The sequence below is a fragment of the Oncorhynchus tshawytscha genome, linkage group LG01 (genome assembly GCF_018296145.1).
Source record: "Oncorhynchus tshawytscha isolate Ot180627B linkage group LG01, Otsh_v2.0, whole genome shotgun sequence".
Lineage (NCBI taxonomy): Eukaryota > Metazoa > Chordata > Actinopteri > Salmoniformes > Salmonidae > Oncorhynchus > Oncorhynchus tshawytscha.
Genome location: NC_056429.1, coordinates 84,495,861 through 84,518,640, shown reverse-complemented (window position 1 = coordinate 84,518,640; position 22,780 = coordinate 84,495,861). Strand labels below are relative to the sequence as shown.

General features: G+C 42.8%; 3 protein-coding genes across 4 annotated transcripts; 2 read left to right on the top strand and 1 right to left on the bottom strand.

Moving 5' to 3' along the window:
- Window positions 1–207: 207 nt before the first annotated feature.
- On the top strand, window positions 208–9,847 carry LOC112258326 (ER lumen protein-retaining receptor 2). The gene is made up of 5 exons (XM_024432637.2): window positions 208–543; window positions 2,301–2,401; window positions 6,586–6,744; window positions 6,876–7,128; window positions 8,508–9,847. The coding sequence occupies exons 1-5, from the start codon at window positions 453–455 to the stop codon at window positions 8,540–8,542; spliced, it is 639 nt and encodes a 212-aa protein (XP_024288405.1). The 5' UTR covers window positions 208–452; the 3' UTR covers window positions 8,543–9,847.
- A 36-nt stretch (window positions 9,848–9,883) lies between these two features.
- LOC112258277 (zinc finger protein 665) lies at window positions 9,884–16,923 on the bottom strand. 2 transcript variants are annotated; one of them, XM_024432555.2, is made up of 8 exons: window positions 16,613–16,923; window positions 16,014–16,216; window positions 15,799–15,900; window positions 13,353–13,448; window positions 13,147–13,257; window positions 12,914–13,037; window positions 12,296–12,788; window positions 9,884–11,542 (listed from the first exon to the last, which is right to left on the bottom strand). In XM_024432555.2, the coding sequence occupies exons 1-8, from the start codon at window positions 16,638–16,640 to the stop codon at window positions 10,066–10,068; spliced, it is 2,634 nt and encodes an 877-aa protein (XP_024288323.1). In that variant the 5' UTR covers window positions 16,641–16,923; the 3' UTR covers window positions 9,884–10,065. The 2 variants fall into 2 exon arrangements, with proteins under 2 accessions (XP_024288323.1, XP_024288316.1); XM_024432548.2 differs by having other exon boundaries at window positions 9,884–12,788.
- A 295-nt stretch (window positions 16,924–17,218) lies between these two features.
- LOC112258289 (zinc finger protein 14) lies at window positions 17,219–22,570 on the top strand. Its single transcript, XM_024432569.2, has 7 exons — window positions 17,219–17,387; window positions 18,696–18,898; window positions 19,006–19,107; window positions 19,268–19,363; window positions 19,488–19,598; window positions 19,706–19,829; window positions 19,926–22,570. The coding sequence occupies exons 1-7, from the start codon at window positions 17,360–17,362 to the stop codon at window positions 22,376–22,378; spliced, it is 3,117 nt and encodes a 1,038-aa protein (XP_024288337.1). The 5' UTR covers window positions 17,219–17,359; the 3' UTR covers window positions 22,379–22,570.
- The last annotated feature ends 210 nt before the right edge of the window (window positions 22,571–22,780 follow it).

The window sequence follows — 22,780 nt, the reverse complement described above, 5'->3', positions numbered from 1 at the left end:
AATTTGCATGAAGGATGTCTTGGATGCCAGTGTAATGTATGATGTGCATTTGAGTGACTTAAGTCTATTTAAGCTTATTTGAATATACTCTCCAATGTAGTTGTTCAATCCAATGTCAAATTCTCAGTTCGGTCTGTGGATTAGTCCGTTTTTTAATAAATAGACTAGTTCAATTTCTGTGATCACGGACGTGCCCCTCCCACGGGCGTGTACCATTCCGCGAACGTCAAGTTTTTCCCGACTTGCATTTGGGCGCCGATATCTTTGGCCACGTCGCGCATTACTCGACATTTTCCCGTTCAGACCGATGAAAACGTCCATTTAGGTGCCTGACAGAACCTCTTGTAAGGTTTTAAACCGGTCAGTAACGGGGGCTAGAAGGTCGAATTTATTTTGACGGACATAAGTTCGTGCTAGCGAAGGCAAAGCCGCCTTCAATACCCAGCGGAATCATGAACATTTTCAGACTCACCGGCGATCTTTCCCATTTAGCAGCCATCATTATTCTACTTCTAAAAATATGGAAAACTAGGTCCTGTGCCGGTGAGTAAGATTCCCATTTGGAGTATTTGCAGTCTGCACACATCTCCGATTGACATCTTCATTCCAGCTAGCAACGTTTCCTTAGCTCAGTAACGACGTTAGCGCTTGCGGCTTTATAGCAAATCAGATTGTTAACATTGATGCTAGCACGGCCTTGTTAATAATGTTGGGAAAGGCCGAAATACACCTAGCCAAATTAAATAACCTAAATCCCAGTGATCATGACACTTTTGGTTGGTTATCGTTAGTTAGCTTGTACTGCTAATTAACAAGAAACCAACATCAACTAGTTGAGTTGAGTATCCCATTCATTTACTGACCAGCTAGCTGCTAGTGATGTCAGGCAACAGATTTGCGCATGTCAGTTTGGGGGCACCCATCAGTACAGCGGGCGAATGCGCCACTATTAACCCGTTTCCCTGTGTGATATGTCATGCATCAGGTAGCCTAGTGGTTAGAGCGTTGGGCCAGTAACTGAAAGGTTGCTAGATCGAATCAACCGAGCTGAAAAGGTAAAAATGTCGTTCTGTCCCTGTACAAGGCAGTTAACCCACTAATAAGAATTATTTCTTAACTGACTGGCTAGTTGAAGGACGGTAAAACAAAAATAAATACAATTTATCCCTGTTGTAGTACAGGAACTGGGAACTCGGAAACAAACGAGCTCAGATTGGGGAAAAATCGTTATGACCAGCCATCCAACTCGAAAATATAGGCCTCTTTCTAGTATTTAGATTTTCCGACCTGAATCGTCACTGACGACATGATTTGACCTGGTATTCTTCTGAGTTCCCAGTTGATTTGAACGCCGATGCTACCCTGGCCTGACCTGTGCCGTGGCAGCGCTTTTACTTAAACCCGGATAAGAGAAATAGCTGTCGAATGCACAGCTAGAGCAGAATATTGACTTTACCTTATACAAAATTAAATTCGTTCAATTCCAATGTCCCCTGGGAATATAAGGTTTGTTGCATAGTCTGTTGTGTGAACTAGTTTGGGGCTGAAGGTCAGGTTTAGGATGCATTATCTGAGGAGTCACTGACACCTGTCATGTATCAACAACTTCAGTTGGCAGGTGGCCCACAAGAGTTTGGATTTGTGACACCAATTCCAGTCAGGCAAAAATCTGTTTATGCTCAGGTACTGTGCCTGTTATTAGGAACATAACCAAACCACTGAAGTTGAATACATTCTTTAGTATACTGTAGACTAGGGGCGTTATTAATGTATTGGGAGGTTGACTACAAGTGGGTGTGAGGGGACAGGTTGCCACTTGAGTGTTTGCAGGCAGGCCTTCTGAGGGGCAGCTGTGAGTCTATGCCTGTTTAGATTGCCTGTAATAAAACTCCTTGGAAGTCTAAGTTCTTATCACTGTCATCACTATCTGGCCATGCTAGAGAAGACCGAAGCCTGGTGCAGGGTCTAACTGGGTTAGCCTGTGAAATGGGATAAAATTAGCTTGCCAGGTTTGGATTCCTATCAAGAGGCCACCACAGTCCCTGTTCCTCCCTGGGAAGTTACACTGATCTGACTGGATAGGTGAAAGCAAGGATTCCACTTCTTAGCCTCACACCAACCCTGTCGCATCACATTCGTGGTCACCCTAAGGAAGGATGCACAACAATTTCAGATGAAGGACAAGAAGAGGAATTTCTTAAGGCTTTTGAGATACACTCTTGGGGGACTGTTGTGAGTTTGGCAGAGAAGAGCAACATTTGACATCTCATACACCCGTTGGTTGGTTGTCTCTCTGACAGGTATCTCCGGGAAGAGTCAGATCCTGTTCGCCTTGGTGTTCACTACGCGCTACCTGGACCTGCTCACCTCCTTCATCTCCCTCTACAACACCACCATGAAGGTGAGACACCCACACCATAGACCCCCTCACCTCGATGAGGGTGGCAGGCTCATCCTCTTACAGCTCTTTGTGCAAGCAACACACCCCACCCGTGCTCTGTGGTAGAGCAATCTATTCACGAGTCAATATTGAAGTACTGATAAGTTGACACACCCTTGAATATCCAAGGTTCATTGGTGTATGTGAGTGGGTGTGTCCAAAACGTATACCTCTAACTATGGATACTGCTAGTTAGTACATTTTAAAACCCAACAAGCAGATCATTTGCTAACTTTTCTCATCTGTATCTGAGGTTGCTTTTAGTAAGATGTCAACAGTGCCTTCAAAGTATTCAAAACCCTTCATTTATTCAACATTTTGTTATAGCCTGAATTCAAAATGCATAAAATGTTGTCTTTTTCTCACTCCTCTACACACAATACCGCATGACAGTGAAAACATGTTTGCAAATGTATTTAAAATGAAATACAGAAATCTCATTTACATAAGTATTGACATCCATTTGCTATGACACTCCAAATTGAGCTCATGTGCATCCAATTTCCTTTGATCTTCCTGTCACAACTTGATTGGGGTCCACCTGTGGCCAATTCAATTTTTTGGGATGTGATTTTGAAAGAAACACATGTCTAAGGTCCCACAGTTGACAGTGCATGTCAGAGCAGAAACTATACCATGAAGTTGAAGGAACAGTCCATAGATCTGCAAGATGAAATTGTGATGATGCATACAGTGGCAAGAAAAAGTATGTGAACCATTTGGAATTACCTGGATTTCTGTGTAAATTTGACTAAATCTGTTCTTCATCTTATGTCAGAACAATAGACAGTGTGCTTAAACTAATAACACACAAATTATTGTATTTTTCTTGTCTACATTGAATACATAATTTAAACATTCAGTGTTGGTTGGAGAACATATGTTAACCCCTAGGTTAATGACTTCTCCAAAAGCTAATTGGAGTCAGGAGTCCGCTAACCTGGAGTCCAATGAGACGAGATTGGAGGTTTTGGTTAGAGCTGCCGTGCCCCATTAAAGAAAAACACTCAAATTCGAGTTTGCTCGAATCATTGCCTGATGTGAACCAGGCCTCGAACAAAAGAGATCACAGAAGACCTAAGATTAAGAATTGTTGCCTTGCATAAAGCTGGAAAGGGTTACAAAAGTATCTCTAAAAGCCTTGATGTTCATCAGTCCACAGTAAGACAAATGACCTATAAATGGAGAAAGTTCGTCACTGTTGCTACTCTCCCTAGGAGTTGCCGTCCTGCAAAGATGACTGCAAGAGCACAGTGCAGAATGCGCAATGAGGTTAAGAAGAATCCTAGAGTGTCAGCTAAAGACTTACAGAAATGTCTGGAACATGCTAACATCTCTGTTGACGAGTCTACAATACATAAAACACTAAACAAGAATGGTGTTTGTGAGAAACACCACGGAAGAAGCCACTGCTGTCAAAAAAAGCAACATTACTGCAAGTCTGAAGTTCTCAAAAGAGCACCTGGATGTTCCACAGAGCTACTGGCAAAATATTCTGTGGACAGATGAAACTACAGTTGAGTTGTTTGGAAGGAACACACAACACTGTGGAGAAAAGGCCCAGCACACCAACACCTCATCCCAACTGTAAAGTATGGTGGAGGGAGCATCATGGTTTGAGCTGCTTTGCTGCCTCAGGGCCTGGACAGCCTGCTATCATTGATGGAAAAATGAATTCCCAAGTTTATCAAGACATTTTGCAGGAGAATGTCTATAGGACAGCACATACACATACTTTTTCTTCCTACTGTATATCTGGGGAAGGGTATAAAACAATTTCTAAAGTGTTGAAAATTTCCACAATGGTCTCCATTGGGAAATGGAAAAAACATGAACTACCCAGACTGCCTAGAGCTAGCTGTCCAACCAAACTGGGTACCGGGCATGAAGGACCTTGGTCAGGGAGGTGACCAAGAACCCAATGACCACTCTGACAGAACTACATAGTTCCTTGGCTGAGATGGGAGAACCTGCTAGAAGGACAACAGTCTCTACAGCACTTCACCAATCTGGGCCTTGAGAGAGTGGCCAGATGGAAGCCACTCCTAAGAAAAAGGCACATAACAGTCCTCCTGGAGTTTGCAAAAAGGCAGGTGAAAGACATGCTGACTAGACCGCGTGCGTCATCGCGCAAATGTTGATTTTGTCCAGATGCGATCAGGACATGCTGGTTGAAATATCAAAACGAACTCCAAACCAATTATATTAATTTGGGGACTGGTCGAAAAGCATATTAATATTCATGGCAATTCAGCTAGCTAGCGTGCTGTTGCTAGCGAATTTGTCCTGGGATATAACCATTGAGTTGTAATTTGACCTGAAATGCACACTAACCGAGTTAGTTTCTAGAAATCTCTTCTTTGAACTTTATATGGCGGTTGGCAACCGACCTTACGATGCATCATCACCAACTGAACTGGAGTGTGGACCTCAGTTAATCGTTCAATCACCCACGTGGGTATATGCTCCTAAAGGGGGTGGGACTTTCAGGGGGTGGGACTTTCAGCTTTTTTAGCACCTGGCCATGTAGACACAAGTGAGCAGTGTGGATACAATGATTGAATAACATATGTGTAATGTTTTTTGTAACGCAAGTGCTGTGGTCAGCATGAAAGACAAAATATTCTCTGGTCTGAGACAAAAATATAAATGTTTGGCCTGAATGCAAGTGCAATTTCTGGAGAACCAGGCAGCGCTCATCACACTTCTAACACCATCCCTACCATGAAGCATGGTGGCAGCATCATGCTATGGGGATGCTTTTCAGCGGTGTCGACTAGGATCCAAGTACAGGGAAATCCCAGACGTGAATCCTATTGAAAATCTGTGGAAGAACTTGAAGATTGCTGTTCACTGCAGCTCCCCATCCAACTTAAAAGAGCTTGAGAAAATCTACAAGGAAGAATGGGAGAAAATCCCCAAATCCAGATGTGCAAAGCTGATAGACATACAGTACCAAAGACAACTCAAAGCTGTAATTGCTGCCAAAAGTGCTTCTACAAAGTATTGACTAGGTGTGAATTCTTAAGTAAATTGGATGTTTATGCATTTCATTTTCAAGTAAGTTGCTAACATTTCTAAACATTTTCACTTTGTCATTATGGGGTTATTGTGTATATATTTGAATACATTTTCAGGATATAAAACACTGAGGAATAAGTCAATGGGTATGAGTACTTTCTGAAGACTGGTTAACTCGGGTCTGCAACCTTTTCGTATGTGTGTGTGTTAAACCTTTTGCAAGCTATAAAGTTTACTTACATTTTTTAAAATAGCTTTCAAATTGGCACATTCTTCTCTATCCTGCAACTCTTCCCTGGGTCTGTGATGTATGTTTTCTGTCAATATACCTGCTAAATAATCTAAGGGGACCCCATAAAATGTTTAGTATTTTCCCAAATTCTTTTTCCTGTTTTTATTTTGCTACTCAATATTACGTTTTCATTGTTTCGCTATGTTCTGAGTCCATGAAAATATTTAAATCGCATCAGAAGACCATTATTGAGGTCTGATTTAGATTTGTTGTTGGTGTAATTCCCCTTTTAATTACTCATCTAGCAAGAGGAATGTGTAGGTCTAGCAATTTTCTGCTGTTGGCCTACTGCTGTAGCACGTCATGGCAGTTTGCAAAACAATGGCCACCCAATGATTGTATCAATATAGTGCTGTCAGGTAAGCCTACTTTGCAGTTAACATTTCAATGCGATTTGAGTTTTTTTGTGAAAACCATTCGGTCTACCCACAAGATGGTTATCATTAGCATCGCTAACTGTCTAGATAGACACGCGCACACCAAACAGACTGGGGCAATATTGCTGAACATTTATTGGCGGATGTTACATTTGGCTTTTGGAGGCAATAGTGGATAACCAGAGGTGGGATAATGTCAATGTGGCTTTGATTGGATAGTAGCTGGGAGATTTGTTTATGACAGTTTGCAACGGAACACTTTAAATGCATGTACTTTTAAAATTGATTGGCGAGCCACTCTGGTGAGCTGCGAGCTAATCTACCTGTTTGAGACCCTTGGGTTAAAGTAATTTGGATGTAAACACACTCGCCTTCCAAGTTCTAGTGAAGGGATCATCTAATCAGTGTGCTGTATGTATCCTCACCCTTGACTAGTGGATTGTATTATGTTTCAGGTAATTTACATTGGCTGTGCGTATGCCACCGTGTACCTGATCTACACTAAGTTCAAGGCCACCTACGACGGTAACCATGACACCTTCAGAGTGGAGTTCCTGGTCGTCCCCGTGGGAGGGCTGGCTTTCCTTGTCAACCACGACTTCTCTCCTCTTGAGGTAAGTCCACACACACACACACACACACACGTCTCGGTATGATGAGTGCATACTGCATCAGTGTCTTATACAGCAACTGATTTAGAGCCACACACTCCACCGCTCTCTCTCCGCATCTTCTCTCCCTCCAGATCCTGTGGACATTCTCCATCTACTTGGAGTCGGTGGCCATCTTGCCACAGCTCTTCATGATCAGTAAGACTGGCGAGGCAGAGACTATCACCACCCACTACCTGTTCTTCCTGGGCCTGTACCGGGCCCTGTACCTCATCAACTGGATCTGGCGCTTCTATTTGGAGGGGTTCTTCGACATGATCGCTATCGTGGCCGGTGTCGTTCAGACAATCCTCTATTGCGACTTCTTCTATCTGTATGTAACGAAAGGTGAGTCGAGTTGCAGTCTTCCAACTTAATTCCTAAGTAGGTTTGGTGCAAAGTGTGACGCTGTAGTGTCCTTTTACTCACTTCTCTTACAGTCGCCGAAACTGTTACACAAAGAGTGCTTAGAGTAATGCCCCATTCACATCGTGCCGCATGACATCTTCATGCAATCTGGTTCCGCTACTGGACGGCGAGCATAGAAACCCTATGCTTCTCCATCCAGTAATGGAACCAAATTGCATGAAGATGACGCAACGCAAGACAAGATTGAGGAGAGTCTCTAGTCAGAGATCACATTTATTTTGGAAAATTGCAAAACGACATTCTAGACAGGAGAAACATATTGTTTCAGGTGATAATAAAACATTTATTTTAGTTTTTCCTAAACTTGTTTCTCAAATTTTCTACCAAGTAAAACTAGTTTACAGAGCAGCTAGCTAACGGTAGCTAAAAGCTAGGCTATGCATAAGATATTGTAGCTAGCGACCTGCACCTAATAATTAGAAATAAAAACAAACTCAAATGGGAGGCAAGTCACATAGTATAATTGGCTTAGCGGTCAATGTGTATTTAACAATACTATTAAAATGGTTAAGGAATGGTTAATTGTTTATAAGCCACTAGCTATCCCATAAAACCATTGCTGAAAATCACATCTTGTTCACCTGTATTTAGCTTGTTTTTATTTTATTTCTCATTTGTTTTTGTTCTGTTATTTTTAGTACTACATTGATATTGAGTACTGCATTGTTGGGTTTAGAGCTTGCTAGAAAGTCATCTCACTGTACTTGTACACGGACTCTGGCTGCGCTGAAGCACACTTGATGACAATTGCAAAGTTTGGAAAAATGTAAAAGTATGCACATCTGTTTCACAACAGAGCCTTCAACTGCAGGGTGTGCAGTGATACAACACTGTTGCATACAGTCCCCATTTAAATTAATGACATCTGGCACATCTCTACAGACTTCTCAGATGTAATGTGAATGAGGCATTAATTATTCTATGGGGTACTGGTTTTGACACACAGCTAAATGTAAGAAAATGGGTCTGGGTGTATCGTGCAATGGTGACTTAATGAGGCCGTGCAGCGTGAATAAGCTAGCATGAACTTTGACTTTGAGTCTAGTGTCTCATCTTACCACGTTCTATATTAAGTGGGAGCTATAATGGTTCAGCATTTGTATACGTTGGCTAACTAACCAGGCACTTTACTCCTACTCTCAATGTGGAAGCCTAGGGTCTTAAAGTCCAGTATATATGATTGGCTTGTCACTTTCAGCACTCACCAGGAGGCTCTGGTATCTGTTAGATGTGAAGAAAATGTGCTGAGCATCGGTTGAACAGGAGCGTTGAACCTAAACATCTCTCCTCTGTTTCAGTACTGAAAGGAAAGAAGCTGAGTCTTCCAGCATAAGTGCCAAAGATCATCAATTTGGCAGACTCGTGGATGGTGCGACAAAGGAAACCGTTGCCTCCATCCCACCCCCTCTACTCCCCCCACCAGTGTAAGATGCGTGAGACAGAGAGCGAGACTTTTACAGTTTGTCCTGTCTCCTGACCACTATCAGCGACACCCATGGGCCTGTTCAGGGGGGTGCAAACGTAAGGGCTCTCAGAAAGAAATGTACTGTGTAGAACAGATTATGTAGAGCTAGATAATAGTTGTCAGCTCAATTCATTATATTTCTATCTGCAACGCTTTGAACGCTTCACCTCGCTGAATACACCCTAGAATCAACCTGAAGAGGCCATCCTGCAGCTTTCTGTTTGATGCATCAAGCCTTTTTTTTATCACTGTATAAAGGAAGAAAAACAGGAAGAATTTTTCTACATAAGTGTACTCTGATTTGACACGTTAGCGAAAGAGGTGAAAACAAATTGCCTTTGATTTGGCACTGTAAAACATTGGAGCCAACTTCTTGGGGTGGGATATTAACTAAAACCGTTTATCTCAAATGTACATAGTATTTTTTTTCTGAATCCCAATGGAGCGGAAGTGTAATGGAGGCGTTGTATCCCTTGGCTGGAAAACCTTTTTGTTTTGTCTTTCTGACCCAGTGTACATTCCTGTATAAAGATGGCAGTTAAAACTGTTCATGTCCTAGTCAATACTTAATATTTCCCCAAACTTTTTTTTTTTTTGAAGTTGGAATTTACCAGTAACTGTCACCTGCTATTTGAATTAACTGTACATTTTTGGTGGATATGAGATCTCACTCAGCGCCCCAAATGTTTTCACTGATACAGTAACTGCCGCATCTGCATTGCTGTAAATGGCTTTCAATTCACGTCAACATTTTCATAATGGGCTATCTATATTTATCATAGTCTGTCATTTCAAAATGGCTCTTCTGAAATTAGTTCATTCAATGGCAATATACTGTAGGCTACCAAGGCAGAAATCAGCTCCTGAAGCCATTCAGATATATTTTGTGTATCTTTCTTTTCAAAAAAAGATCATGTCCATAGAATTGTCTACATGATGTGCATATTGTTGAGCTCACTTTAGAGGAGATCGAGCTGTTGATCTTTGTGACAAACATGATTCTACGGGCATTGTTAAATTGGAACCAGAATGACTACCTTATTTTAAAGACATCTGCCTTGATGTTGTCTTCACATGCAGATCATTCCAATTGGTTAGGATTTGATTTTTTTCCTGAGCTTTCTTTTGCATGATGTTGCCATCACAAATAAAGATTTTACGGGAAACATTGGACTCTGGCTTCCTGACTTGACTGAATGAGAAGTGAGGTGTTGATGACTGTACTTTATTAATTGCAGAAATTAGTTAATCACTACAGCCATAGTAAAAAATGAAATGCAACATTATGCATGTTCAATTCAGGCAGTGTTATTTGCTACTGGCTACATAATAAGCTACATAAATTGCAGTTAATTTACAGTTGGATAACACAAGCAATTATAGAACATTGACTAATAAGCTGGGTGGCATTTGTCTTGATGAGTCCGCAAACGATCTCTACGATTGAAAGCTTTCCCGCAATCCATACATTGGTAGGGCTTCTCTCCCGTGTGAGTCTTCATGTGTCTGCTCAACTGATGGGAGGTGCCAAAGGACTTGTCACAGGTGAGACATGGATAAGGCTTCTCCCCGGTATGACTTCGTCGGTGTATGGTGAGATAATGGGCTTGAACAAAACCCTTCCCACAGTCCTTGCACTTGAATGGCCGCTCTCCAGTATGGTATCTCATGTGTATCCTCAGTTCAGATGCGGATTTGAAAACCCTTGTACACTCCTTATATGTGCAGGAATAAGGATTCTCCCCTGTGTGAATCAGCACGTGTCTTGCCAATGGAGCAGGGCTGTAGAATCCCTTACCACAGTAGGAACATGGGTAACGCACCCCTTTGTGGTAAACATTCTCATGCATTTTCATTTGACCTTTGTCTCTGAAAACTTTGTTACACTGGGAACAAGGGATGCGTTTCACCTGAGGAGTATGAACACGATTCATGTGCGATTTCAGAATCCCCTTGGATTGGAAGGTCTTACCACACTCCCAGCAAAGGCATGGTTTCTCTCCCGTGTGATTTCTCTGGTGTGTCACAAGAGCAGTTTCAAAATGGAATTTCTTTGGACAGTGGGCGCACTTGTATGGGGGCTCCCCGCCAGTGTGAATCCTCTGGTGTCTGATGAGAGCTGCTAAATCAGCATAGCTTCTCTCACAGTAGGTGCAGCGGAACGGACCGCTGAACTGATGGTCATCGACGTAGTGTCTAGAGAGGTACCTTATCACATTGAAGCTCTTCTCACACATGGTGCATTGAACCGGTTTGTGCTCTACCTTGTGTATTGCAAGTGTTTCTTGGTCTGGGAACATCCTTCGGCAATAGGCACAGCGGAGCGGGTTGTGGATGCGCTTGTGTGCCGTCAGTGTGGATTTTAGCCCGAATTCCTTACCACATTCATTACACTTATGGACTTTCTTTTCCCCTAATTCAACAGGTTCACCCTTCTTCACCTTGCAGAACAGTCTCATGTGCCTCCTCAACACAAAGTCAAACTTGTACTTCGACCCACAACGAGGGCAAGCATGTGGGCGCTCATCTGAGTGAGATAGAATGTGATATCGCAGGTATCCCAATATAAATTTATGGCAAATAGGACACCTTGCACAGCGTTTGGATGATCCTATAGGTGCGCTGGGTTCCGGGGAAGAAGATTCGGTTGCATTGGTGGAGGACAACTCACTGTCCTTAGGCGTTTCCTCAATAGGAAAGACACATCTTTCAATATGTTTCTGGAAGCTTCTCAAGGTCTTGTAAATCTTCTTACAGGTGGGACATCGATAGGGCCAGTCACCAGTGTGAGTCACCATGTGTTTCCTCAAGACTGCAGGACGCTGAACGACCTTACCACACACCTTGCATGTCCTACGCTCCAGGGACCTTTTGGCCCTTGCGGATGACCCCTCCACGGAATGCATGTAAGTGAAGGCAGAATTCTGTTTGCTCAGAGTGGCAGAGAGTTGTAGGATTTCTGCTTCACATGTCACGCTCTGCTGGTGTGTACTGCCCGATGGTCCTGGGTCTGTTTGCCCCGTAGCTGGAAGACCACTGCTCTCTCCAAGCTCCCCTTGTTGACGACTCAGAAACAGACAAGCCTCTTCATGAGCCTTCACACTGTAATCGTGCTTGAAAGTCCTCTCACAGTTACTACATTGATGGATGCCTTTCTTCGGATGGGACTCCATGTGGATCTTCAGTTCGGAAGGGTTAGGGAAGACCTGTTCGCACACTCTGCACTTTTTGGGCTCGGTGTGGATAATCTGATGCCGCTTCATGCTCGAGCTTGTGGCTAAAGTCTTCCCACAAACAGGACATGTCTTGCAGACAATGCGTTTTTGTTTTTTATCGTTTTGGGCTACTTTTTGTCCTGGCGGACGCGGTAAAATTTTCTTCAACATCAGACCCTTGTATTGCATTACTGATATGGACGGCTCACTTTCCTCAGGCGTTTCCTCAATAGGAAAGACACATTTTTCAGTATGTTCCTGGAAGCTTCCCAAGGTCTTGTAAATCTTCTTACAGGTGGGACATTGATAGGGCCAGTCACCAGTGTGAGTCACCATGTGTTTCCTCAAGACTGCAGGACGCTGAACGACCTTACCACACACCTTGCATGTCCTACGCTCCAGGGACCTTTTGGCTCTTCCAACCTTTTGACTGGATTTGGGGGTCTGTGTTACGTTAGCGATAACAACCCCTTGTAGGTCCACTGAGGGCTTTTGTATCATGGAGGACATGATTGCTTTAGACACGCCTATGCTTATCTTTTGTCCAGGTTTGACTGTGGTTCTGCATTTTTGATCAAGGGTTTCCTCTTTCTTTTGGGGGTGCTTTTTGAGAAGTTGGAAAGGCTTCTCAATCCCATCTTCCCCTATAACCATCACTGTTTCATACTCCGGATCTCTCTCTCTCACTTGGTCAGCAAACTCGGCAGCATCCTCGTCACTAACAGAGGATCTTTTGTTTTTCTCACATTCCCCTGACCTGCTATCCACCCCCTCTTCTCTTTCTTTCACATCCATACTTTTTCCTTCTTTCTCCACCTCTGTTGCAATCACCACCCGTTCCACGGGAGGAAGACAGAGAGCTGAGAGAATGCAGTCCCCATCGGTGGAAGTTGGAGGGTCTGTGAAAGAAGGAAAGGGAACCAAAACTCAACTCAGTAATGCTCAATAGATGTAATTTGCCATTGGGTGTGTCAACACAAATCTATCATATAAAGCATGAAAATGGGTTCTGTGAGATGCCTACCATGGTTGTCCAGCGGGCCAAGGTCTCTGTGGTACTGAAGTAGGGTTTTCAGCTGCTGAGGGTGAGACACGGACTCAACACATTCCTCCAGAACAGAGGGAACATCGCCGAGCAGCGAGGAAGCCTGACAGATGAGGGTACAGAGTTAGAAAGAACATAGGTAGAATTCCCACAAAGCCTAAGTGCCAAGCCCATGGTTCCTCTATATGATTTTAGTTTATTTCTTCTAGTACCTGTTGGAAGTTTGACATGGGAAGTAGCTTCTCAAGTCTCGAAAGAAATTGCCACATGAGATTCTGTATGGCTGCGTCATAACTGGGACCAAATTCTACAGGAAAAACATCCTAAAACAGAGTAATGAAATATGAGCTATGAAAACCTCTCAGAGGAGACTATTTAATTTGTGGAAATGACACACAGCTATTCCATACCCACTGACCTGGAAGAAATGTTCTCTCTCATCAGGGTCTTTTAGAAGGGTTTGAACCAGCCCCAGGAAGTTGGATTCAGATAATCCTACCTCTGCATCAGTCGCCTGAAACACAGAATATAATCATGTTGCCTTCATTAGGACATCTAGATGATATCTTGTCATTTAGGCTGCATATGTTTTTGCCATAACGTATCATTGTTAGTGATGCACCGATATGACATTTTTGGCTGAAACCGATATCCAATATTTTCCTTGACAAAAGATTTGATACCGATAACCGATATTTTAATTTTAGCGGCCTTTTAAGCATTCTAGTACAGTTAAATAGTTAACACACACACATGGACGCAGCGGTCTAAGGCACTGCATGCCAGTGTAAGAGGCGTAACAACAGTCCCTGGTTCGAATCCAGGTTGTATCACATCCGGTCGTGATTGGGAGTCCCATAGTGCGGTGCACAATTGGCCCAGTGTCATACGGGCCATCATTGTAAATAAGAATTTCTTCTTAACTGACTTGCCTAGTTAAATAAAGGTTACACACACACCACACTGACCAAAACGTTATTTTGTTGGCATAGATGTATGTCCCCATTACCAGTAAAACATCATCAAAACATATTTCTTTCACTTACTTGCTGTGCTGTTTCGTTGTTAATTTGTTCAGTTGTTTCATTCTCAACCAGGATTTCTATGGAATGCAGTTTGAGTCTTTGCTTGTCAAGAAAGATACACGTCAAATAAGCTTGTTGACCAACCAGGACCTGAATATGCGTTCATTAATTTTTACACGTCGATTACACTATCCCTCGTATTTCATATGTCACAACGATTCATCGATACGTATGCTATGATGCTGGTAAAGTTGTCTCACGCACCTATAGTGCTGGTCACAAAAAACCTATCTAGCTCATGGATGCAAACCATGTTCTTTCCCAAAAACAAAGTAAAACAACAATCTGTTTCAGTAGCTACAGTTAGTTTGCTAGGTGTCATCTAAAATAATTTATATTATTTGATTAATGGTAGTCGGACCCATCTATTTTATTTATTTTACCTTTAGGCAAGTCAGTTAAGAACAAATTCTTATTTTCAATGACGGCCTAGGAACAGTGGGTTAACTGCCTGTTCAGGGGCAGAACGACAGATTTGTACCTTGTTAGCTCGGGGGTTTGAACTTGTAACCTTCCGGTTACGAGTCCAACGCTCTAACCACTAGGCTACCCTGCCGCCCCATCTTTGTGAAGATAGCCACAATATGGATTAGCCACAATAGTGGACATTGCAGTTAGCCTTCAAAATAAAACTATGGCATAATTCTACTATTTGTATTCATTTGCATCACTGTCAATTATATACTTTTATTTTGAAGGCAAACCGCAAATTCCACTATTGTGCCTAATTCTTATTGTGGCTAGCTTCACAACACGGTCCGGTTGAGCCTCACTAGCCAGATGAAGCTAGCTGGCTGCTTATAACATTAGCTTTGGGCAACAGGGTTAATCAATCAAATCAATCAAATGTATTTATAAAGCCCTTCTTACATCAGCTGATGAAGTAGCTGGCTAGCTATTTATTTTCATGAACTGAAGTTTAATTTCAATAGGCTAACAACAAGTGGCGACCTCGCTAATACTTACTCACAAGGATTCCTAAAACTGCAGTTTCTACTGGTCATTGTTTACAAGCTGGTTGTATTGATGCTAGCTAGGTACCAAGCTAAAGCTAACTACCCCAGAAGTTGCGGTCGAACAAATGATGCTTTATTACCCACGCGGTATTGTAAACACATCGTTTGTGGCTGGTGTTTGCTTGTTTGCAGACCGTTTTGTACATTTTTGACAGTGCTACTGTATCTTTGTTGACACACAAAGACCCAATTGTGTTCCATAGTATGCATGTCGTGAAGCGAATATCAGTGAAGCTTATACTGCGTAACTCCGGTAGGGCAACATCTGAAAAATAGCACACTTGGTAGTGTGTACTGGTGCTCAACCAGTCGGCTTAAGCCAACATGACCAACGACAGAGAACGGTTGATTGTCAAGGGCAATGAATTCCATTATCTTGGCTTTAATAGATTTCGTCTTTGAGTTGTCTCTATGAAATGTTCTTACTCTTTCAAATGACTGCTCGACTTGTTGCCTGCTCGATCCACATAGCAGACATTGTGTGGGCTAGGTTAGGAATGCTGTGTTAAGCAAAATTTTACGTGCCGTTATTATGTCACGTACCTAAGTTATATAGGTATGCACAGTAGCTTTGACATCGGTTTTTAACATCGGCGTTAAACTAGACATCGGGTCGATACTGATGTTGGCATTTTTGGCTAATATCGTCCGATTCCAATATGCTCACCAATATATCATGCATCCCTAATCAATGTCTTAACAAAAATATGCCTATGACTGACTGATTTAAACAATAGCTGAGTATCTGCCCTAAGGAGCTCACCTGTGTCCCCCAGAGAGGTGTGAGGGTCTGTATCCTGTCTAGGTGTGGCTGAATGGTCTGGAGGTCTGTGATCGGCTTGGAGCGACACAACTCTAGGACCAGCTGAAACCAGAGCAAACATGTCAGGAGACTTATTTGAGACAAAGATGACTAAATATTATCATATGACATTGTTCCCCACAATGATGAGCACTAGTTCTGTCTCTTCTTCTCACCCTTGCTCGAAGACCCAGAATAAGTTGGGCCCTCTGTCTGAGGTTCAGAAGCTCTGGAACCATCTCTGTGACCATGGTAACAAATTCCTCCAGCATCCCATAATCCATCACGTGTCTCTGCTGGATTGTTTGCCAGATGGCTGCAGAGACTAGCCGCAGTGGTGGGACCATGAGGCGCAGAGAGGGGAGAGGAAGAGGGGGACCTGAAACACAGAAGTTGACTTAGTTGTTCACAAATCAATTTATAAGTACCTATTATTGCACATTCCATCAAACTCTAGCGGGATGAACAAACTATAAAACACTAAAAGATGTGAGAACGATGAGCAACTATCAGTTAATGAATCAAATGTATTTTATAAAGGCCTTATTACATAAGCCGTTGTCACAAAGTACTATACAGATACCCAGCCGACAACCCCAAACAGCAAGTAATGCAGTTGCAACTGACTGTGATAAATATGTTTTTTTGTTTATGTTCTTCAACATTCGGTTTCAGGAAGTTAGCCACTTTGCTAGCTAGCTCGTCATGTAGCTGCTATACTGATTTCTTTATATCCACTGTCTAGCTACCTTTTTAGCTAAAAGTCCTGTTTTACCTTTTCCCCCATGGATGCGTCTTTCCATATTGAGTGTTTCTTGCCGTTACATCCGAAAACGGTAGGTGTGAAAATTATGTTAATAATAGCCACGTTTACTCGTAAGTTTGCACAAAAAAATGTTAGGTCGTTACGTTATCTTTTGTAACTCAATCAAAGATGGTGGCTCAATGGTCGTTAATGGTACCTATTTTACATCCGTGTGGAAGCTATACTGACATTGCAATGGTTCCGCACAAGCGCTAGAGCAAAACAAAAAAATAACTCGCTGCGCAGAACTTTTGAGCAGTGCGATCAATTCCATACGGAATAATTTTAGAGCGGGACTGCCGACAAGCGCTTCCGTTAATAGCTCAATGACAAAGATGTTCTATTATATTGACAAGATAGTCGAGCAACCACTCAACAATGGAAATAGTCCGATTCGTAACAACCTAACCTTTACGAAACTAATATTCGATCAAATAAGACGCACGTAGCAAATGAAATGTTCTTGTTGACCAAATTCAATACTCTGATTGACCTCCATACATAAAATCCTCACTTCGTGGTTCTATTTTCGTGGACAGATTTTTGGGCGGAGTAAACGCTCTCGCTTCGCCTCTTCCTCACTGTCAATGAGCACTTCCCAAGGCAAATCTTTGGCGCCTCACATTCACGAACTTTAAGACCGGAAATTAATTTGATTAACCATAAAGCAACACCACAGTTTTTGAGTATAGATGTGACTGGAGCGAATACCACACGATGAGCGGACACATTTCAGGAAAAAATGGTAAAATGCAGTAGAATTTGTGATCCAAACTAGTAACGCTACAGAGAAGCTAGCTATCTAACTTAGCTAACGTTAGCCAGTGAAGTTAACGTCCTTTTCTCTTTTACCAAATTATCTAACGCTAGCCAGTGAAGTTCACGTCCTTTTCTCTTTGCTAAACCTGCGAACTGTCCGGGTCGAATTGCATTTATTTTAGCCATGTGTAGCTTTACCAAAGAACTCAAGCTAGCTAGTCATGTATTAGCTTAGCCACCACCATCCATTTTTACATTGTTCATCGCAGCGTAGAACAACTGCCCCTTCTCATTAATGCCACGAAGTTCAAGGCCAACCTCGGTAATGCAGGCTGTTGTTTCCAGAATGCAGGGGACTGATTTAACACCCCGTGCCTAAATGTTTTACTACATTCTGGAGTAAATTGAGATTCTAGAAGTAGCCTGCCCACACTTTTTGGGGATTTAAAGGTATACTTCGGTTTCTTGCAAATTAAGCTTTTTGTCTACTTGCTACCTACAGCCCACATGTCTATACAAAAGGTGAATTGTTTAATATTTTGTTTATTAGAAACACAATAATGTATTATCTCCTGCCTTTGTATAGACTCTGAGATGAAATAGGTTACTATGTTGCGCTCCTATTTCACGGCAATACTGTAGCCTACCCATACTGTCATAGACTACCGGTCTATTTACGTTTGAGCATGGTAATTGAGTTGGCAATTGAATGAGCAATGAATAAATAGCCTAATATTTATTGTGGAGTGGGAATACTCAATTCTTGTCAGAAAAAGAGACATGCCCTGCAATATGATTGATTTAGGCCTACAAAATAAAAGTAAAATAAATGGCTACCGAGTGGCGCAGCTGTCTAAGCCACTGCATCTCAGTGCAAGAGGTGTCACTACAGTCCCTGGTAAAAATCCAGGCTGTATCACATCCAGGCAAAAAAAATGTAGTGGTTAGCACCCCCATATCTAATTGATAAGCTGTTGTCAAAGCTGAAATGAGTATGACATCCGGGCATTATAAAGTATACTACATTTTGGAAATGTTCAACTTTGTCCTACTGTTTAGGATGCCTCCTAGAGTAGCTCAAAAAGCTCATGCAATGTTTCCAAAAACTGCTCCATGAAGCAAGATGGTGAAGATCTAAAACGACACTACTTGATCTTGAAATGTGCAACTGAGACTTCACATAGGAAACAATGGGGTGGCGTTATCGATGACTCAGTCTATGGTTCATCTGAACGGAATCAGTTGTAACAAAACTGGCATTGCTGTCCTCGTCAACCAAATTCTCTGTTTTCAGGTCCCCCTCTTCCTCTCCCCTCTCTGCGCCTCATGGTTCCACCTCTGCGGCTGGTCTCAGCAGCCATCTGGCAAACGGTCCAGCAGAGACAAGTGATGGATTATGGGATGCTGGAGGAGTTTGTTACCATGGTCACAGAGATGGTTCCAGAGCTTCTGAATCACAGTCAGAGGGCCCAACTTATTCTGGGTCTTCGAGCACGGGTGAGAAAGGGGGGGTTAGTGTTAATCAAACCATTGGAAAGATGAGATGATCATATTTAGTATTATTGTACCCACTATGTCTCCTGACTGGTTTGCTCTGGTTTCAGCTGGTCCTGGAGTTGTGTTCCTCCAAGCCGATCACAGACCTCCAGACCATTCAGCCACACCTGGACAGGATACAGACCCTCACACCTCTCTGGGGGACACAGGTGAGCTCCTTAGGGCAGAGACTCAGCTAATTTCTAAATCATTCAGTCTTAGAGATTTCTGATAAGACATTGATGCATTTTGGCAAAAACATATGCACCCTAAATGACAAGATTTCATCTAGATGTCCTAATGAAGGCAACATGATTTTATGCGTTTCAGGCGACTGATGCAGAGGTAGGATTATCTGAATCCAACTTCCTGGGGCTGGTTCAAACCCTTCTAAAAGACCCTGATGAGAGAGAACATTTCTTCCAGGTCAGTCAGTATGTGGGTATGGAATAGCCATGGGTAATTTCCTCATGACTGCTGTGTATTTAAACAATTTAAATCATCTCTTCTGAGAGGTTTTCATAGCTCATATTTCTTTACACTGTTTTAGGATGTTTTTCCTGTAGAATTTGGTCCCAGTTATGACGAAGCTATCCAGAAACTCGTATGGCAATTTCTTTCGAGGCTTGAGAAGCTACTTCCCGTATCAAGTTTCCAACAGGTACTAGTAGAGATAAACTAAGATCATAGAGGAACCATGGACTTGACATTTAGGCACTGTGGGAATTCTACCTATATTCCTTCTAACTCTGTATTCGTCATTGTCAGGCTTCCTCGCTGCTCAGCAATGTTCCCTCTGTTCTGGAGGAATGTGTCGAGTCTGTGTCTCACCCTCAAGAGTTGAAAACCCTGCTTCAGTACCACAGAGACCTCAGCCTGCTAGACAACAATGGTAGGCATCTTTCAGGACTCATGTAGATGTTAGATATTTTTTTCAGTTGGGGACATTAACATTTATTCTTTATTTAACCATACTATCCTTTTCTAGATACTCTGTCTTCCACCGACGGGGACTGCATTCTCTCAGCTCTCTGTCTCCCACCTGTAGAAAGGGTGGTGATTGCAACAGAACAAACAGAATCAGAAACACCAGTATCATCCTTGAATGTCTTCATGGATACATTCACCAAAGAGTTGGAGGTGGACTCTGCAACACTGACAGAGTACACAGAGATGGAACCGGGGACAAGTATGGATGTAGTAGAAAGAGAGGAGAGTGTGGAATGTGAGAGAAAGGAAAATGAGGAGGATGATAATGCAGAGCTTGCTGACCCAGAGACTGAAGCGGTGGAACCAGTGTATGAAACTGTGACAGTTTTAGGGGAAGATGGGACGATGGAGCCTTTAGTCAAGAATAAGCTCAAAAGGCACAAAAGAGAGAGAATTGATGCCAGTGGCATGCCTCATGGAAAGAAACACAGAGAACCTAGCCCTGCACAAATGAAAAGCATAGACCTGTCTGATAGGATCATAACGTCCATGCTTCACAAGCCCTCAGTGGAGATACAAAGGATTAATACCACTAACCTAACATTGCCCTTAAGACCAGTGAGAAGAAACAGGGGGTGTAAGATGAAGACCTTGTTAGCAGGAGAACGGAAACAAACCAAAACTGAATTTTCAGAAGAGAAACGCAGTGTCTGCAAAAGAGTTAAAACACCCCAAAACCCCAATACATGCACAGTGTGTGGACGTGTCTTATCCCGCTTTTCAGACATGAAAAAGCACATGCAAACCCATAACAACGGTCGCACCTATCAATGTCGCAATTGTCAGAAGACTTTCAAGCACTTGTACAATTTGCAAACTCACAGAAAGTCATGTCTGTTTGGAACTGGGCAAAAAGAGGAGGTTCCTTCTGGAGAGGGCAGTAGTGCTCTGTTTACTACGTGTGAGACAGAATTCGCACAATCCTCCATAGACCGTAGAACGTGCAAAGTGTGCGGCAAGATTGTGCATCGCATTGGATACTTAAGTACCCACATGAAGATTCACTCAGAGAATCGCCACTATTCTCTCGGACAAGTGGAAACAGTCCAGAAACCGTCACCTGAAGGAGGGGACACAGAGCCGTCCAGTGGTCTTCCTCTTGAGGCAACACCTGAGGACAGTGACTCGTCCTTCACCAGCAGTACACACCAGGACCCGTCTTACGACCCAGAACCCAGCCAGACCAAAAGACCCAAGTGTTGCAGCACAACAAAGAAGCCTGACCGAAAAACTTTCCAAAAACATATTTGCCGTATTTGTGGTAAAAGCGTGACTGCTGGCGCCTTTGAGTATCACATGAGAACTCACTCAGGCGAGCGCCCTTTCTCCTGCCCTCATCCTCAGTGTGGGATGAAATTCATACACAGCGGAGGTTTGAGGGCCCATCTCAGACGTTATTGCAAGGTTCAGACAGTTGACGCTGCTGAGCTCGACAGCTTCGACATAAGTTTTGAATGTGACAAATGTGAAAAGACATTCACTATCCAATCAAAACTAAGGAAACACAAACTTATCCACGGCCCGCTCTACTGCGCAGGATGCAGAAAGGTATTACCTGACTTACAAACTTTAACCAGACACAAGCTCTGGCACCGGCCTGTTCAGTGCAGCATGTGTGAGGAGAGCTTCATGCTCACAAACCTCAGAACGCACTATCTGGATGTCCATAAGTTCAGCGGGCCGTTCGTCTGTACCCATTGTCCGAAAAGCTACAAGAAGTTCCATTCCCTCATCAAACACGAGATGGTTCATACTGGGAACCTCCCCTTACAGTGCTCCCAGTGTCCAAAAAGGTTCATCTACAATTATGACCTAGTCGAACACGAGAAAAGGCACTCTGACGACAGGCCTTGTCTCTGCTGGGAGTGTGGCAAGGCCTTTTATACCAACATAGACCTGAAACAACACATGCAGAATAGCCATGGTGAAAAATCCACAGAGTATCGCTTCCCGTGCCGCCATTGTGGGAAACCTTTCAGGCTTAGTAATTCCCGTGCGAACCACGAGAAGACTCAGCACGGTGGGGTGCGTTACCCGTGTACGTACTGTGGTAAGCAGTTTGTTTGTGCAGATTCGTTGAAAAGGCATGATCTGATTCACACAGGGGAGAGGCCTTTTAAATGCAATCATAAGAATTGTGATAAGGCTTTCCGGTCGAGAGCTGAACTGAAGATACACATGAGATACCATACTGGAGAACGGCCGTTCAAGTGCAACGTCTGTGGAAAGGGCTTTGTTCAAGCCAATTTTCTCACTACGCACTACAGGACTCATACAGGGGAGAAGCCGTATTCATGTTCCCTCTGTGAAAAACGCTTTAACTACCATGACTCCCTGAAGAGACACATGTCTACACACTCAAACGAGAAGCCTTATAAGTGCCTGGATTGTGGAAAAGCTTTCGAACGTAAAACGCTGTTGAATGTACATCAACGATCATGTACATCATAGTATTGAAATGTACTTTTTTTTGTTGCATAATATAACAAGATGTGTACAGAGTTGATAAGATTGTGGCCTGATAAATAATTTCCCAGTTTTTTGTTTAACACGGTCAATCTGTAAATGTTCTTCTTTTTCATATTACTGCAGTTGTACTTTTCTTCCATAAGTGAAATTTTAATAAAAGTATAATACAATACATCATTGGAGTTGTATGGTTTTGTGTATGTGTAGCCACACACTAGGAGCTCAGATGCAAAAATGTAATGTCTATTTTAATATATGAGAATTAACCAATGATATCAGGCCACACCCAGCCATGATTACAGACACCTGTGTGTGTCTTTTGAGACTATATAAACGAGTCACCCCGCAGTATTTGTCATTATACCCTGATGAAGACAGCTTGTC

Coding starts and splice junctions, on each gene's coding strand:
- LOC112258326 (XM_024432637.2), top strand. CDS start 453: ATGAACATTTTCAGACTCACCGGCGATCTTTCCCATTTAGCAGCCATC. Junction 544..2,300: donor GAAAACTAGGTCCTGTGCCG/GTGAGTAAGATT, acceptor TCTCTCTGACAG/GTATCTCCGGGAAGAGTCAG. Junction 6,745..6,875: donor ACGACTTCTCTCCTCTTGAG/GTAAGTCCACAC, acceptor CTCTCCCTCCAG/ATCCTGTGGACATTCTCCAT.
- LOC112258277 (XM_024432548.2), bottom strand. CDS start 16,640: ATGGAAAGACGCATCCATGGGGGAAAAG. Junction 15,901..16,013: donor TTCTGGGTCTTCGAGCAAGG/GTGAGAAGAAGA, acceptor CTCTGGTTTCAG/CTGGTCCTAGAGTTGTGTCG. Junction 12,789..12,913: donor TGGCCCGCTGGACAACCATG/GTAGGCATCTCA, acceptor CTTCTTTCACAG/ACCCTCCAACTTCCACCGAT.
- LOC112258289 (XM_024432569.2), top strand. CDS start 17,360: ATGAGCGGACACATTTCAGGAAAAAATG. Junction 18,899..19,005: donor TTCTGGGTCTTCGAGCACGG/GTGAGAAAGGGG, acceptor CTCTGGTTTCAG/CTGGTCCTGGAGTTGTGTTC. Junction 19,364..19,487: donor AGAGAGAACATTTCTTCCAG/GTCAGTCAGTAT, acceptor ACACTGTTTTAG/GATGTTTTTCCTGTAGAATT.